This window comes from Doryrhamphus excisus, chromosome 5 (assembly GCF_030265055.1).
Source record: "Doryrhamphus excisus isolate RoL2022-K1 chromosome 5, RoL_Dexc_1.0, whole genome shotgun sequence".
NCBI lineage: Eukaryota > Metazoa > Chordata > Actinopteri > Syngnathiformes > Syngnathidae > Doryrhamphus > Doryrhamphus excisus.
Window position 1 is genome coordinate 6,532,012 of NC_080470.1, and position 17,275 is coordinate 6,549,286.

The 17,275-nt window shown below is 39.2% G+C and overlaps 3 protein-coding genes across 4 annotated transcripts; 2 read left to right on the forward strand and 1 right to left on the reverse strand.

The window, feature by feature from the left end:
- Positions 1-267: 267 nt before the first annotated feature.
- On the forward strand, positions 268-3,205 carry tm4sf4 (transmembrane 4 L six family member 4). 2 transcript variants are annotated; one of them, XM_058074113.1, is made up of 5 exons: positions 268-549; positions 1,548-1,637; positions 1,814-1,959; positions 2,300-2,477; positions 2,569-3,205. In XM_058074113.1, the coding sequence occupies exons 1-5, from the start codon at positions 379-381 to the stop codon at positions 2,584-2,586; spliced, it is 603 nt and encodes a 200-aa protein (XP_057930096.1). In that variant the 5' UTR covers positions 268-378; the 3' UTR covers positions 2,587-3,205. The 2 variants fall into 2 exon arrangements, with proteins under 2 accessions (XP_057930096.1, XP_057930097.1); XM_058074114.1 differs by lacking the exon at positions 1,548-1,637.
- Positions 3,206-3,433: 228 nt separating this feature from the next.
- Positions 3,434-4,749, forward strand: LOC131129705 (transmembrane protein 69-like). Its single transcript, XM_058073500.1, has 3 exons — positions 3,434-3,546; positions 3,727-3,771; positions 3,872-4,749. Exons 2-3 carry the CDS (start codon positions 3,727-3,729, stop codon positions 4,661-4,663), a joined length of 837 nt encoding a protein of 278 aa, XP_057929483.1. The 5' UTR covers positions 3,434-3,546; the 3' UTR covers positions 4,664-4,749.
- Positions 4,750-5,204: 455 nt separating this feature from the next.
- Positions 5,205-15,580, reverse strand: slc25a24 (solute carrier family 25 member 24). The gene is made up of 10 exons (XM_058074011.1): positions 15,081-15,580; positions 13,362-13,488; positions 13,203-13,290; positions 11,397-11,508; positions 8,186-8,344; positions 7,953-8,105; positions 7,742-7,849; positions 7,273-7,440; positions 7,037-7,187; positions 5,205-6,670 (listed from the first exon to the last, which is right to left on the reverse strand). Exons 1-10 carry the CDS (start codon positions 15,258-15,260, stop codon positions 6,489-6,491), a joined length of 1,428 nt encoding a protein of 475 aa, XP_057929994.1. The 5' UTR covers positions 15,261-15,580; the 3' UTR covers positions 5,205-6,488.
- Positions 15,581-17,275: the final 1,695 nt, after the last annotated feature.

A 17,275-nucleotide genomic window follows, 5' to 3' on the forward strand; every position in this document is an offset into this window, starting at 1 on the left:
GTTATACACAAAACACATGGTAGAACATTAACCACGGTATCTTCATTCGAGTTTCTCTATGTACACATGTCATGTCACCTTCCATCAGTGGTTAGTGTTGTGTTTGCATGTGTGTGTGTGTGTGTGTGTGGTGGTACATGTGTGATTCTGCTTTATTACAGTGTGCGGTTGTAAAAGTATTGCAGTGACATCACACCAAAAGCAAGGCGGGGCTATAAAGGTGGAAATCTAGCATCCCCCATCCTCATAACCTTTGCAGGTGGGGTGGATCTCATTGTAGAGTAAGAATTTGGTGTGGAAGCTAAAATACTAAATTACATCATCATTTTTAAACTTTGATGTTTTTCTGTAGTTGAAAAACATTGTTTGGCTATCACCATGTGCTCTGGGGGGTTTGCTAAGTGCCTGGGGATCAGTCTGATGCCCCTTTCCATTGTGTGCGTGCTGTGTAATATTCTGCTCTTCTTTCCTGGCGGGAAGACAGTGACAAGTGAAAACATCACAGAAGAAGTGTGGTATTGTGGAGGAATTCTTGGCTCGGGAGTCTTGGTAAGTTAACATAACAAATATTATCATGTAGCCAATCCACTTTATATGAGGAGATCAATATTGAAGGTATTATCTTATTGGAGCTGAACAGTGAGTAGCACGCAGGCCACGCAGCTAGGAGACCCGTGTTCGATTCCACCCTCGGTCATCTCTGTGTGGAGTTTGCATGTTCTCTCTGTGCGTGGGTTTTCTCAGAGTACTCCGGTTTCCTCCCACATTCCAAAAACATGCTAGTTTAATTGGCGACTCCAAATTGTCCATAGGTATGAATGTGAGTGTGAATGGTTGTTTGTCTATATGTGCCCTGTGATTGGCTGGCGACCAGTCCTCTTGCCCGAAGACAGCTGGGATAGGCTCCAGCACGCCCGCGAGCCTATCCCAGGAATCTACTACTGCGAGGATAAGCAGTAGAAAATGAATGGATGAATCCTCATTGTAATTTATATATATATATATATATATATATATATATATATATATATATGTATATATATATACATACATACATGTATATATACATATATATATATATCAGATTCTATCATTCATTTTTTCATCAGCCATTTTTTTTGTTTCTTCTCTTTCACTTTTATTTATACCGTAATTCATTTCTGTCACATCATGAGCCAGCTTTATTTTTTTTACATTTTGTAATCATACGTTTATCACAACCATTCTATTTTATTTGTCATATTTATTGCATTATTGCCCTTCTATCATGTGATATGATATATATGGGCATTTTATCATGGTATTGATATTATATTATTGTGAACCAATTGTGTCATAAAACTTTGTATTATGATGTACAGTATGTCATACAAGTATGATCTCCACTTTCTTGATGTTAGTAAATAACAGATGCAACAAATGTTGTGTGTGTGTGTGTGTGTGTGTGTGTGTGTGTGTGTGTGTGTGTGTGTGTGTGTGTGTGTGTGTGTGTGTGTGTGTGTGTGTGTGTGTGTGTGTGAATCTTTCTGCTTTTTTGTGGATGGCAGATGATCTTCCCAGCTTTAGTCTTCCTGGGTCTGAAGAACAATGACTGTTGTGGGTGCTGTGGCAATGAAAGCTGTGGGAGGAGATTTGCGGTGAGGTGTTCTCCCCATAAACTTGAAAAATCTTGACTGTAGTGACTCCTAAAGGTGAAGCGATTACCTAATGAGAGTGGTTTCAATGCCTTTCATACTACGTACTCACGATTTAGTCTTTTGCAAGCTCATCAACTCAACACATGGATAAACGTTATCATCTCTTGTCGTTACAGATGCTGAGTTCCATACTGTTTGCAGCTGTGGGTGTTATAGGAGCTGGCTACTCAGTCATAGTTGCAGCTGTAGCCATAAACCGTGGACCTAAATGTTATGCTGTAGTTGACGGCACACAAATGTGGACGTATCCCTTCACTGAGGGGTATAAAGTTATTTTATATTGCTCAAAATTACAGCCATTTGGTTTATTTAACCTTGTGATTGTGTTATATGTGTAACCAAGGTGTAGATGCCTCAATTTGCTAAGCAAATTACCTCCACTACACAAATATACGTCATTTTATGAAAGGAATATTGTACAATGAGCAGACAAATGTTGATAATATAGTATTCTGCAAATGTATTATGAGTTGGCAACACTGGAGTAACATTCTAGTGATATGGGGCATTGTAACAAATATAATGCTGAGTTTAGAATTTTAGGATGTTCTCTATCAGATTAATTGCAAATTTTTTCACCCTTTCCGTCTCACCATGTCCAGCGACTACCTGTCCAACTCAAACTTGTGGTCTCAGTGCATCGAGCCCCCGCGTGTGGTGTCATGGCACCTCTCCCTATTCTCAGTGGTGCTGGTCATGGGTTTAATCCAGATGGTGATGTGTGCAGTGCAGGTGCTGAATGGCCTGCTGGGAGCTCTATGTGGAGATTGCTGTGGCGGGGTCAGTATGTTTTTTATAGACAGCTGTAAGAATTTAGTGGAACTGAGGGTTTGTCTTTTGATCTCTAAGTTTATTCATGTTTCTCTTTCAGAGTGACGGAGCTGTGTGAGAAAAAGAAAGTTTCGCCTGAATTTCTTCTGATTTTAGTACATATCACATCATTGTATTTGTCTTTAATAGTACGTTTATAGGATAATAGGAGCTACATGATTACAGTGTAGTACAGTCCAATCTGTTTTAAGTTGACCTCAATTATGCCTCATTTAAGTCAACCAACTGTTTAAGTCCCGGGTCATTGTGTTCTTTTATTACTATTGCCCACTTAAGGCTACATCAACATACACTAGACACTGCTTTTAGGGATTTGAGACCCAAAGACATCATTTCCATTAAAGAATTGTCAATATGTCTTGTTGTAGTGTTGTTAACGTCATCATTATTGGTTGTGTGTTTTTTCATAAGCAGATTTGCCACATGTGGATATAAGCAGAATAGAAAATGTGTGGATGTTTGGATACGTTGTTCTTTATTGCCTTGCTTTCAATGTTAACATAGAGCCACAATCCAGTGAGGTACTGCAATAATTCCTGGGGGAAATGTGTTATGACTACCCCCTAGAGTGCTTTTTTGGTGTTGATTTATTTATGAGTCAAGTTTGCATTCAATGACGGCCGTTGCATTTTGAAAAAAGTAAATAAAATATTTGAAATCCTTTGTGTCATATCTGTGAAACGGATCCCAAACATCGCCAGCAAATATTACGGCAGATATTTGAAAAAGCAAATGTAATCAAAATTATAAAATGATGAATATTATAAATATTGATGTGTTTACTCTGATGTCAATTGTGTGTCAATAAGAGTTTGCATTGATTAAAATTTCCAATTATTTAATATCGTAGTGTTGTGTTTGCTGTCCTTTTGTTGTCGGACCGCTTTATTTGACAGTTTGTTTTACACGGACGTTTTAGCGATCGGACCATATTGTGTCCTGCTGTCTGGGTCATCGAGACGAGTGAATATTACAGTTGATAATTTTCCCAATATGACGTTTTCCGTGTGAATTTGAGGTATTTTCTAATTCATACATAATTTGTAACATTGTGATAACCAAAAAATTTGAATGTAATGATGTGTTGATGCAGTGCAGGGAGATTTAAATTACTTGGATTACACTTCGGATTTGAACATAACAAATCGGATTTAATGACTAATTGTCTAATAGGTTTTCTTCTGCTATCTTTTTAAAGATGTTTTCTGTTCTACTTGGAAGAAGTGTCATAACCGCCCAGAAGGTAATGAAATGTGTGGTTGCCCTACTATAATATATATAGACATGGATTTGTATTCATTTACACTTCAAGGAGAATTTGACATGGATGTGTCATTTTTCAGGTATGGCACTGGGCAAGAGCGCCACAGAAATGTTGGACATCTTCGATTATTAGAGGAACTAATTATGGGTCAAGCACCCAAGAAATCAGATGGGCATCCTCAACCAAACCACCAACACAATGGTCTGGAGCTTCACGTGAACAGTGTTCTCCTGCTGTGTCTGCTTTCACAAGAACTGAGGTCTTCCAGAAGAAGAAGTTTCATGAAGCCACATTCACGGCAAGGAATCAGCATTTCCATTCTTCTGGTGTGAGGCTAAAAAAGCGAGAAAAGCCAGAACCTCCGCCCAGAGAGCTGGACCTGCTGCGTTATGACATGAAGGACTTCTGGAAGACTCCCAAACCGGCTCTCTGGCTTGGGTTTGCAGGGCTGATCCCCTTTGTTGCTCCTCCTCTCTTTATGGGCATCACTGAAAGCTACTTCTTAGAGCTGGCCTATGCGCAGGTAGCCTACGGGGCCTCCATTGTTTCCTTCCTGGGTGGAGCTCGTTGGGGATATGCCCTCCCTGAGAGCAGCCCAGCCAAACCTGACTGGATAAACCTAAGCAACAGTGTAGTTCCCCCGCTCTTAGCTTGGGTCACCATGCTGATGGCCGACACCATTATTCCTGCAGCCATTATGGTTATGATGGCACTGGGGATCTCACTTCACTATGATCTGTCACTGCTGCCAACTTACCCTAACTGGTTCAAATCTTTGCGCGCCATCTTGACCATTGTGGCATGTTTTTCTCTTATGGGGACAATCATTGTGATTGGAATTTTTCCAGAAAAGAAATTGTTTTCAGAGTAAGAAATCATGCAGATATTTTGGTTGCATCTTGTTTGAATGTGATTTGTGTAGTTTCAACACACAAGCAAATAAAAAAAAACTTAAGTTTTGTATTACCAATCATCTGTGAGGTCATTTTAAATAGGAACTAACACCAGATTGCACAATTCAGTTTCTCAATGTTTTTCTCCTTTTAAAGCGTATTAAACATAATTCTGATTCATATAATTCAAGCCAGGATTTCAATCCACCATACCACAGTCACCGTTTTGTTGTCAAAGGCTCACAGATAACACTACTCAGGAGCGGTGACGCTGAGAAGGAAACATTACGTAAGATCCAAATTGGAGTAATCTGTACTTAAAGCCTCTGTGCTCAAATGCACCCTACAACATGCATAATGCATCAGTCAAGGCTTGTACTACATTTTACCAGAGACTCTTTTAAAAGTAATTATGCTAGTTTGATAATTATATAGACTTGACGCTTCATAAAAAAAAATACTGCATAAACATAGGACACATTATATGTCCTGAGGAAATGTAATCAAAATGTTCACACATTTGTACTCAAATGTCTTTATTAATGTAAACTCCAACATCTAAATATGGGAAAGAAAGGCAAACATATAAGGCACATGACTACATCGACCAGTTTCATTGAGAGGGTTTGGTGATTTTATAAAAAGCCCTTGTGGAAGATGATAGGTGCCTCTTTCTGGTGCAAGGTACAAAAAAACAACATTTTACACAATATTTTGGGAGACAGGAGAGTAGACAATACATGTTTTGCTTTGGTAATATTGAACAAGTAATAAAACAACAAACCTATGTGGTTTTATTAGGTCATGGCTTACTTTGGAATGTAAGGTGCTTTTTGCTCAACAATTAGACAAAACGTGGCTTGAAAAAAAGAGAGACAAAAAAAATGCAAAAATAGGACCCTCATGTAGAATTGTGTAATTAAGAAGCTAAATTAATTTGCATATCTAATGTGTTTTTTTTTTATATTTCAATGAAAATTGATGTGAGCTACATGAAATCTATGCTCTGCATGAATTAATTTCTTAAAATGCGTTCTTTTACTAATTTTGATGACAGCTATTTTTGGGTCTCTCCAAACTTTAGGCAAGTACAAGTGTTAATCATCAGTATAACAGTAAAATAATCAGTAGAAAAAGAGGTTTGAATCTCTGCTTGGGCATCTCTGGGTGCATGTTCTCCCCGTGCATGTGTGGGTTTTCTTCGGGTACTCCGGTTTCCTCCCACATTCCAAAAACATGCTAGGTTAATTTGCGACTCCAAATTGTTCATAGGTATGTGAGTGTGAATGGTTGTTTGTCTATATGTGCCCTGTGATTGGCTGGCAACCAGCCCAGGGCATACCCAGCCTCTTGCCTGTCAGCTGGGATAGGCTCCAGCATACCAGAGAGGATAAGCGGCATAGGAAATGCATGGTGTAAAAAGAGGTGGGAATAACAGTTAAACGTCTTAATATGGAATTAATTTTAATCTCCATAAGCACTTCTGCTTGAAACAAGTCGTTCCAAAATCAAATTGAATTTTTTAATGATTTACTTGTACTGAAAGGAGTTTAGGGTCTCAAGAGTTTGTAAACGTTTGCCCCATTTTCTATCAACAATACTTGACTCAAACTCTTCAATAAACTATTTCTAATGTCTCAATTTTCTGTCCCCAGCATTCATCCAAATACCGTATTGTCAGTTTTGGCTGCAAGGGCCAAATGTAAGGGACAACATGTTGGCTGTGTCTACTTATATTTGCATGCTATAGTGTGCGGACAGAAATGTGGAAAATGACTGCATAGTGTGTAGTTGTGTAGTGTCCTACTTCTGTATACCCAGGCCAGACCGCATGTATTCATATACCACATAGCTGATGCTGACAGCTGGCAGCACCTTCATGAAATTGGGCAAGATGCCACGGTAAAGTCCAAAGAATCCTTCTTTCTCCAGAATTTTCTTCACCATCTGGTTCATCTGCAGCTGCTCGGCACCTTCGAGAGAAGCTGAGAGAAGAGAAATAAATATAACATGATGAAGGGGGACATTTGTGGTCTATTGATGAAAAAATGCACTTTCAGGAAGTGAGAATGGAAGAAAAATACTAGTATAGTTGATTCACCATTTTTGTCTGAAGACTTTCTACATTTTAGAGTGTGTCTTGTGGAATATCTTGTAGATTCTTCCAGGAGAGGTGAGGTCAGAGGTCATTATAGTGGTACCTGATTTTGCACTTACTATGCCCTTGTGTGCTTTTTGTACTCTGCTTTTGCTGCTGTAAAGCTGGAATTTCCCCATGTGGGAATCATCCTACCACATGCAACACCGTTCCATCCAAATTTGACAGAATAGTTCAAAATAGATGTCTGTACCTTGTGCCTGCATCCTGGTACGGACCAGAGCCAGGGGGTAGCTAGCCAGCTGGCCACAGGTACTAGAGATGGTACCGCAACCCAACAGTACCAGCACACCAGGGTTGGCTGTATCTTTGGCATAGCGAGACAACCAGAGGTTCTTCAAGCTCTGTTATGAATTAGACAGGTGTGAGAACATACTGCACTGTATATACAGTACATACTGTATCATAATAGTTGAATAAAAAGAATACCTCATACACAGCCAGATCTATCCCAGCATATGGAATGATGCCCAAAATATTAGGAATGTAGCCCTTGTAGAACGCCTTCACTCCTTCCTTTTTCAGGATTTTCTTGGCACAGTCAAACATTCCTGAGTATTGTCCTGTCTTCCTCAGGGTTAACCTGGTCTTCATCACCTTATTTAACAAAGGTTTTGGTTAAAAGAAAAATACTGCATTCATCCACCATTCATTGACTGGGGTATTTGAATGTACTGTATAGTATCTACACAATGGGGAAATTAAGTATTACGTCTTTGTTTACAAAAAAGGTAAGCTAAATTAGCTATCCCCAGCTGTGCATCCTCAATAGTGACAATGATCTCCCGACCGATGAAAGACATATGGGATCAACTCAGTACCCTTGGAACCCCTCCTGCCAGGTACTACTAACAGTAACACAGCAGACAAAGCGCGGTGTGTGTGGTTAAAAGCTTACCTCCATGGGGTAGATGGCTGTTTGTGCTGTTGCTCCAGCCAGTGATCCTGCAATGAACCTTTCGTGTGTCTTGATCTTCCCTGGTTCACCGGACAGCATCTTCTTATACTAGTTAGGTAACAAAGAAAAATTAAAAACTTACAATAAAGAAACTTTAAAAGTGTAAAGATAATACCGTTAAAAAAAATATTGTATTGTTCAGTGCAGGTACCTTCTCGTACGCCATGAATTTAATGGCTGTCTCCGGGGCAATCTTTAGCACATTAATACCATTTCCTCGCCATAAAGATGCCAAGCCTCCTTCTTTCAACATCTGTTTGAAACCACTGACCAGGCTGATTTTGTTGCTCTTGGAGGCATGGACCTGTACATGAAAAACATCGTGGCTATTTATGATGTTCAAAAGGACGTGAGGCTTCCTGTGCAAAATCCCAAGTGACGTACCTGCATAAAGACCTTCATTCTGTCCAGCGGGGCGGTACCTGTGCGAGATACTGCACCTGCCATGGCCCCCGCAGACAGTTGCTTCCACCACAGACCTGTAGTCTTCTCCTCTTCTGTAAACTCATCTGGGATGGTGAGGCTGTCCCCAATGTCCAGCACCTGTGGGTAAGTCATTTATGAATGGAATTTTTTTTTATGTGAAAAATAACTGAAATATTGGCTGCACGGCGGACGAGTGGTTGGAACCGAGTTTAATTCCACCCTCGGCCATCTCTGTGTGGAGTTTGCATGGCTTTTCTCCGGGTACTCCGGTTTCCAAAAACATGCTAGGTTAATTGGCGACTCCAAATTGTCCATAGGTATTATTGTGAGTGTGAATGGTTGTTTGTCTATATGTGCCTTGTGATTGGCTGGCGACCAGTCCAGGGTCCCAGATCAGTCCCCGCCTCTTGCCCGAAGACAGCTGGGATAGGCTCCAGCACCCCCTGTGACCCTTGTGAATGAATAACTGAAATATTCAAATTCATCATGTGCAGCATTGGCAACATTTTTGTGTTTTGTGCAGGCTGTGAGGCCTGCGTAGTCAAAACATATGCACATTTAACTAAACGTTACCATTTTTATGTCTAAATTAAGCATTTTCAAACATAAATTGGCTAAATGAACCAAAATACAAACATAAGGCATTCAAAATGATGAAATGTAGTATTCTACATCGGTCACTAGTTATCAGTAATGTTCAGCGAGACACACAAGGTTTTATTCCAGGTTTGAATGATCTCCCAACAGGCGCAATAATCTCTAATAAAAATCCCTAATGAGCACACAAGCTTCTGTTGTGCTGAAACTCAACTCTGAATTCACACCAGACATGTAATGTCACACGGGCGTAGTAGCGCATCTCAAATGTGTTTCAACGCAACACAAAACATAAACTTCAAGTCTATTTTTGATGCATTTACATGTAAATTCAACAGCATACTAGTAGGGGAAATACCAGAAAACAACTCCTGGTGTCAAAATAAACTTCTGCTATTTAACAAAATAAAAGCTTTCGAGTCCTTGTGTTACGTAATCAGCGCTCACTGTAACAGAGACGATGGATGACGAACGATTAATCCTTTTATATAACCTTTTATATTACCCAAAACACCAGTTGTACAAGGACAACATAAAAGAAAAGAAAAGGCATGGCGCTCAATATCAACAACTTTAGATATTGACGTTAGGTTAATTAAGTACTCATAATCACAAGTCCTTTTGTTTCGCAAGCACAAGTACCCAATGCTGCCTCTATCTTGTTGTATCATGGAACCTAAATGTAAAAGGAGCAAAGGAGCTGGGGGATCCTGAGCTTAAAATGCTATGAGCGTAAAACGCTACATGGACGTGAAGCACACGATACACACTTGATGTGAATTCGGGGTTACTCTGGTCTCCTGCTTTTAACCTTTCACCTTTAACTAATGTTTGAAAAAAAAATACAGTGATTGACAACTTCAACTAAAACTGGAAATTCATTCATTCATTTTCTACGGCTTATCCTCACGAGGGTCGCAGGCGTGCTGGAGCCTATCCCAGCTGTCTTCGGCCGAGAGGTGGGGTACACCCTGGACTGGTCGCCAGCCAATCACAGGGCACATATAGACAAACAATCATTCACACTCACATTCATACCTATGGACAATTTGGAGTCGCCAATTAACCTAGCATGTTTTTGGAATGTGGGAGGAAGTACCCGGAGTACCCGGAGAAAATTCACGCGTGCAGAGGAAGAACATGCAAACTCCACACAGAGAAGGCTGAGGGTGGAATCAAACTCGGGTCTCCTAGCTGTGTGGCCTGCGCGCTAACCACTCGGACTATAACTGGCATAAAACATCTCGACCGCAACCAAAAAAGCTGCTTAAGAGTTTGAGAAAAACCACAGCTCCATGACTCAAGCTTGCAGCCTACTTTATTTGAAATGGTTACATGACAAAGACAACAGTTCAAGGTGTTATCAACCTACCATATCCACCTCCACCTCATAAATGAGCCCATCGTCATCATCAAAGCCAAGGAACAAATGTTTTTTCTGTTGCTGCTGCCACTGCTGCAGCAAAACCATGGCCATCTCCAATGTTAAAAAAAAGATCCTTATCCAGGGATATAAAATCCTAGTATTGTAGCGTATCACTCAAAAATGATCCAATCAAAGTTCCCAGTCAGATACAGTACATCAGGAAGAGAGGAATACGGTTTTCTTATGATCCACAAGCATGAATAGTGAAGGTGTTTACATGCTGTCACTGTTTCACGATGTGCCGACTACTGCTTGAGTCTCAACTTCTCACCCTTGGCCTCTCCCCATCTCCTGTAGATTTACTTCCTCTCTCTTGTTCAGTCCAAATCCCATTGACAACTTAATCCCTCCTCAGGTCAGACTGAAATTAGCCTCTCTTACCCATCAAGCTTAGCAGCCACACTTTTACTTAAGGCCGTGCCATTGAGGAGAGGCGGCCGACGTCAGAGCTTAGCCATTGACTAGAACTGGCTGCATTTCAGACATGCTAAAGACGTGTCAAGGTGTATTTATTAATAGCCTAAAACCTCAATGGGATGATTATTTTACAATTGACGCATTTCAATATTCTAGGTTCTGGGCTGCTTGAAAAAAAAAACACTGTTCTCTTTTAAATGACTGTCTAACAGAGTAACTTGAAATATGACATTATACCAATTATTATTAACATATGGATATCCTTGTCTTGCTGAATTTGCCAATAGTCAACTCATGTTGTTCTACTATCATTTCCATGTGGCACAAACATACAAGAAAGTAAAGTGCAAAGTATGGAACTAGAATAATACTGTTAGTGAAATTATAAACTGGGCTCGTCACACATGAACATGAAACATTAGATTATAATAAAGCATGACATCATCACTATAGGGGCTGCATGGCGTTCGAGTGGTTAGCACGCAGACCTCACAGCTAGGAGACCAGGGTTCAATTCCACCCTTGGCTATCTCTGGTGGGGTTTCTTCCCGTTTTCTCCCACAAAAACATGCTAGGTTAATTGGCGACCAAATTGTCCATAGCGTTAGCGAAAAGCGTTAGAAAATGAACCATACTCATATGAACCAATATCTCATTTTTATCCTGGTTATTATTATTGCCGATATTATTGGACATCCTTAGTTTTTGTAAGTAGGTGAGTCCTCCTACCGTGGTGTGTTTCCAATAGCGGACAATCTCCTGCAGGTTGGTGGCTGTATTTAACAGGAAATGTTTCCTCCATTCATTCCAGTCCACAGTCATGGTGCCGTCTCCATCAATGCTGCAAAAAGACAAGTGAAGCCGATACTTCATTTGTGAATATTTGTTGAAATTTCAAATTGGAAAGAATTATTCATTTACCTGGTGTGCATATAATATGTGACTGTGGTGTCACAACAATACTCCCACACAGTTCTTTACTAACTACTATTTTCTATATAGAGTACTGCATTGCATTTTGACAGTGTAATGACCTGTTAATGCCAGCAGAGGGTGCATCATGGTGCTGAGTAATTCAATAGTGAGACTGGCGCCTCCAAACAGGCAGGAAGAAAGTTCACTCTTTGCATTGGTTTCAGCACATAGACAAAAACGGTGTGCATGCAGATATAGTGTAGTTTAATACGTTGGAAAAGAAATGCTGCAAACGATATAGAGGTATTGCCTTGTGAGAAAAATAATCATAATCATAAATGGCAATTCCACAACTTTACAGAATGAAAGATTACATATTAAAGGAAATATTGCATTATTATATGATATTATTCGTATATTTTATAACATCAGTGGTTTATTTGGTCCCAAAAAATGGTGACAATAACATCCTTTTACTCTCAATTTGTGGGACAATATAAAATTTGTGACTCACTTAAATATAAAAGTTTGTCCAGTCATATTTTTTTCATTGAACTTCATTCATTTTATAATCTTGTCTTGTCTCATAGACTCAATCACGTGCATCGTCTCGTGGGTTGGGTGTCTCATGACTACTATATCTATAAAGAACAAGTAATAATACACTGTTGGAACATGATTGTGATCATCCTCTTACAGGTTGACTTACAACAGTCACAATGATCCCAAATAAAAATCCCTAATACACGGGGTTACAGTTGCTGGAGTAACCCACGCCAAGCTTAAATTCAACTATGAACTCCCGACGTCACTTCCTGTCCGCCTGCTACTCAGCTCCCCAAAGGAACACATTTATAGTCTATTTCATTAGTCTTAAATTGCTTATTTACTCGTGTTGTGTCTACTATATTGTTATTTCAGTGTTATTTCATATCTAGAAGGCTCTAATAATGTTAAAAATATTGAGAAAATAAATCTTTCAAAGGTCGTAAACAGGTTTTCTATGCAAAATGACAACAATAATCAATTAACTATAAATAAGGGAATCCTACTTTGTGGAAATTCACTCATCACGGTGAGGTCTGGAACCAATTAATGAGCTTATACCGTGTATGTAAAATGAGTGAAATAATAAATTATTTGCTGCCATTATCTTCTGTAGCCAAACTGCCAATTTGTGGTCAGCATACCTTTCTTTAAAAGAATAGAACACATGGCAACACAAATGAAGGAAGCAGCTTATTGATACCTGCAATGTTCTCCAGTACCTCCACTGAAAATTTGTTTATTCATGCATTTGCCTTTAAGCAAAATGACATAACGACATGTATTGGGTGTTTAACATACCTGCAGTATGGAGGAGTGGAACAGTCAGAACCAGAACCAGAACCAGAATCAGTGAGATCTGGTGCCCATGTATAGAATATTTAATTCTGGATTCAAAGTGTTAAATCTGTGTAATTTGTGTATACTGTGTATATTGCAGTTTTGTTTAACCAAATACACAAAATCCAGATAACCTTAGCTCATTTCCCAGTCTAATTAGACACCAAACTGCCGAATCTTTCTCTGTAGTTGTTTAGTTAGTTCTCATAGATGACAGCATCACTATCGTATTACCTCTGAAGGATCTTTTCAGCCTCTTCCTTACTGATGTCCATCCCAAGATCTGCAAGTGACTGCCTGATCTCCATCGAGTCTATTTGGCCTGTTCGAATAAAACACTTTGTCTTTGTAACACTGAACATTGTCACAAACCCATGAAAATATTTACAGTACCATCTTTGTTTTTGTCCAGGCTCTTGAACGTTAGTTGTAGCTTCTTCTCGTGTTCCATCAGGTACTTGGAGAACTCATTGAAGTCAAGCCCTTCATCTTGGTCCTGGTCTCCAGAGGAAACTATTTTCTAAAGGAAACAGAAGAAATGTTGTTGGCTACCATGTAGTATTTTTATGAGTGTTCAAAGTTGTTTTTATTTTTTCTTTTTGCATGCTGTACTTCTATTATCACTTCATATGATGTTGCTGCTACTGGAACCTTATTATCCCCGAGGGCACACCCTAAATGGATCAATAAAATTGATTTCAGTGTTGTGAGACTTCCTTAAACCACATTTGCACCAAAAACAGCTGTTCTAAAAAAAATAAAAAATTTTATTGATGACTTGTATCGATAGTTCAAGGTTCTGAACTCTCGTTCTAGAAGGTACAGTAAAAATATGATATATGCGACAATATCAGTATAAGATATTCGAACATGAACAAATGATTAAAAATTGACATTAAAAATGAAATATAATCACAAAAAAATTAAAATATTTATTATTATACTATTTTAATGTGAATTTCCTTCTCAAGTCCCATTTCGACATAATGATGTAATTCATGCTAAGCGTAAATTAACAGCACCTCTGCAGGTTGCAGCCTTGTATTGCATGACAAAATTTTGCCTCAACAGCAAGATATTAATTTGAATTCTTATTCAACACTGCATGATGATGTTATGATTTTTCTGATAAAGATGCAAAAGACAGCATTAGGTTGCAAAATGGTTGCAGCACTGCTTGGTTTAGAACACTGAGCAATGTTTACAAAAGTTACATTCGTAGCAAATGGCAACATTATTTGTGTATCTGCATCATAATATATTATATATTATATATAATATGAGACAAGCGTACCCATTGACGAGACTATTATTGGTCAAAAAAACATTGAACGACAAGTTATGTGTTGTACTCTGGTCACTAGACATTAGTAATGTTACATTGATAAGACATTACACACATTACCTTTAAACTGCATGGCGTCTGCCATGGCATGTCCGACACGACATAATGAAAAAAAGTTCTCCTATTCTGTGTGGAAGTGGTACATTTTTGGCTTCATACTACTGTCGTTCTCCACTAGTGCGTTTGAAGCCTTTCTTAAGCTTAAAATAAACAAATCGGAGGCTAAATGGTTAGCTTGGTAGCATGTTATGTATAAAGCTCATGTGTCTCTCTGCAGTGATCCATTTTTTTATTGTAGTTTTTATTATTAATGGGACACATCATTAGATGTGCTTTGTCACGGATAGCACAGGCTAACATATAGATGTTTTGCTCAGTTAGGTTAGCAAATATTGACCTATATTGAATTGGTTTTTGCATATTTCATGTACAAGATGCGTTCAAGTGTTCTGTAAGTGGCCCTCGGTGAAAAGATTATGGACATTCTGCTTCAAAAACACTGTAACTTATATTAACAGTCCAAAAGTCTGAATGTGATTTGGCTAGCTATGCAATATATCAAACATTACCTTTAAAAAGACAGTGATAGCCATGGATGAGAACTAATTGAGCCACTGTATACCATACCAATGTATATCTTATGTACACAGTATGTATGAGAATCACCTTAACCAGTATAGTAAAGTACTCCACTGATAAGTGCATGCAGGATTAATCTAACAAGAAGTATTTATGACAGTGTTGATTGTGTTTTGTTTGGCGGTTACCTGAGCAGCTCCTTTCCCAGCCCGGATGCCCATTGCAGCCAGGCCCGCCTTCAGTTCAGAAACATCCACTTTTCCATCCTTGTTGGTGTCCAGTTTGGCGAACAGCTCCTCGTACGTTTTAGACGCATTATCTGCACATTGGCAGTCAGTAAAAAACACCTTCCTAACTATGTGGTACATGGTTTGCTAGGGGAATGGGAACTACACAAGCGGAAAAAAAATATTCAATAGCAGTGGGGGAAAAAATACATCAACAGATTCCTGTGGTCGCCACTTCTGGTTTCACTTCCGTATTGCCGCGCGTCGTAGCAAAGCCAAGAGACGTCGATGGAGGATATGGTTGCATTAAAAAAGACGATAAAAGTGTGTTTTCGAGGAAGAAGAGTTTGTGTGAGGTAGTCTGCAAGCTTGAAGACACACTATGTTGACTTTGCCTTGAAGGGACCTCCTCTTTTAGTGCGCGTACATGCACGGTCAGACACACCCTTCAACAGGAACAACTCGGTAGACTACAGTTGAATGGGAGTGATGGGAATTTCGTCTTTTTAAAAGAGCCGGTTATTAAGAATCATGAAAGCATAAACTCTTTTAGCTCTGATCTAAAACTTTGGGTTGTATTACTTAGCATTCTAGTATTTAATTATAGAAATGTATTCCCAACAGTCAATAATGGCAGTTTTTCGTCCTCTGATTAGTTGATGGCCACACGAGTATTTCCAAACCCCAGAGTTACTATTGCAGTTGAATGCACCATCACATGAACGCATTAATTGATACTGTTACATCAAGATAAGAGACAGATAATCGTTCTGTGTGCGTTATATGAGCAAAAAATGTATGTATACTGTATATATATATTATGTATGAGTCAGCCTAGGCAATTGTGTTGAATAGTGGTATTACAAGGTGGACTGGGTCACCTATTATGCTTTTTCCACTTTTCTGACCTATAAATGTAGTTAGAATGATGTATTCTCGTGTTAAACGATGCCAAAGTTTCAGATAATGAGGTTTGCGCATTTGAAAGTGAGACCTGAAAGAAGTTTAGGATGGCTCAAAATGCTCGCTTTCAAACGGGGTGGTAAAAGTGCCCCTTGTGTCACAGAGGCGCGGACATCCTTATATGGGCGTGGCTGTAAACCTGATAAGCTCTCCACCCTCCCCCAAGGTCTGCTTGTTCAAGCTCTTCTTCTCTGTTTACATTGCTAGCAATGGTCATATGGGAAAGTTACATTTGTTTACAATTATTAAGATGCCACAATCAGGCTCAAGTGGTTAGAGTTCCTGATTCCCTACCAGCAAAATAATTGCATTTTAATCTGTCAACGGCATTTCACACTGGACTGTTTTGAGAAACATGGGCCAGTATGCAGCTGGACTAGCCGACAAACTTGCTGAAGCCCGACACCTTTCCAGCATGAATTGGTGGTGTTGAAGAGTCAGAAGAACAAGCAGTAACTAACAATTTATATCAGTGTCCTAACTGTAAGTCATGGAGCCAAAGCGCTTGTCTGTGTAGCATTATAGAGTGTGACACTGGGATTAGGTCAGTCCTGCTGATGCTCTAATGTGGTCATTGATATAATATTGGTAATTGTTGCAGTGTATTATATGTATATTGTACATGTCTCCACAGTGTGCTTCATTTTTAGCGTTGTGAGTCATGTAGCCAAGAGTCTGACAGCTGGTCCTGGTTATATTTACATACTAACCAAATGGGGGTGGATCAGGGAGAGAAAGGGGATCACAGAGGATAGAAAATTGCAGCTGCAGTGTCTACATTTTACCACGGGATGTCGCTGCAGCTGGTTTCACTTTGACTGTGTGGCGAAGGCTGCTGTTGTCTTAGACAACCGCCAGGGGAGGCTAGAGGACGCTAGTTGGGTTTTGGGATGCCGACCGCACTTCCGTTTAGTTAATGTTGACATTCAAATACAAGCGGAGGGAAATGTTTATACAAGATTAGTGTCCTTAATAGTTTCCCGTAATAAACATTGATAGGCCTACTTCTTCTTAAATGTATATTAAAGTCACAGAACACTATATAAGTAATTGTCTAAATAATGTTGTTAAATAAGCAGCTTTGTGGTACATATTGAAACACTTCGAGAGTACTGCAGATCACTGATTTTCACGTAATAAAATATTAGTGTTATGTAGAATTTAATCACAGCTTCAGAATGAATATTTTTCTA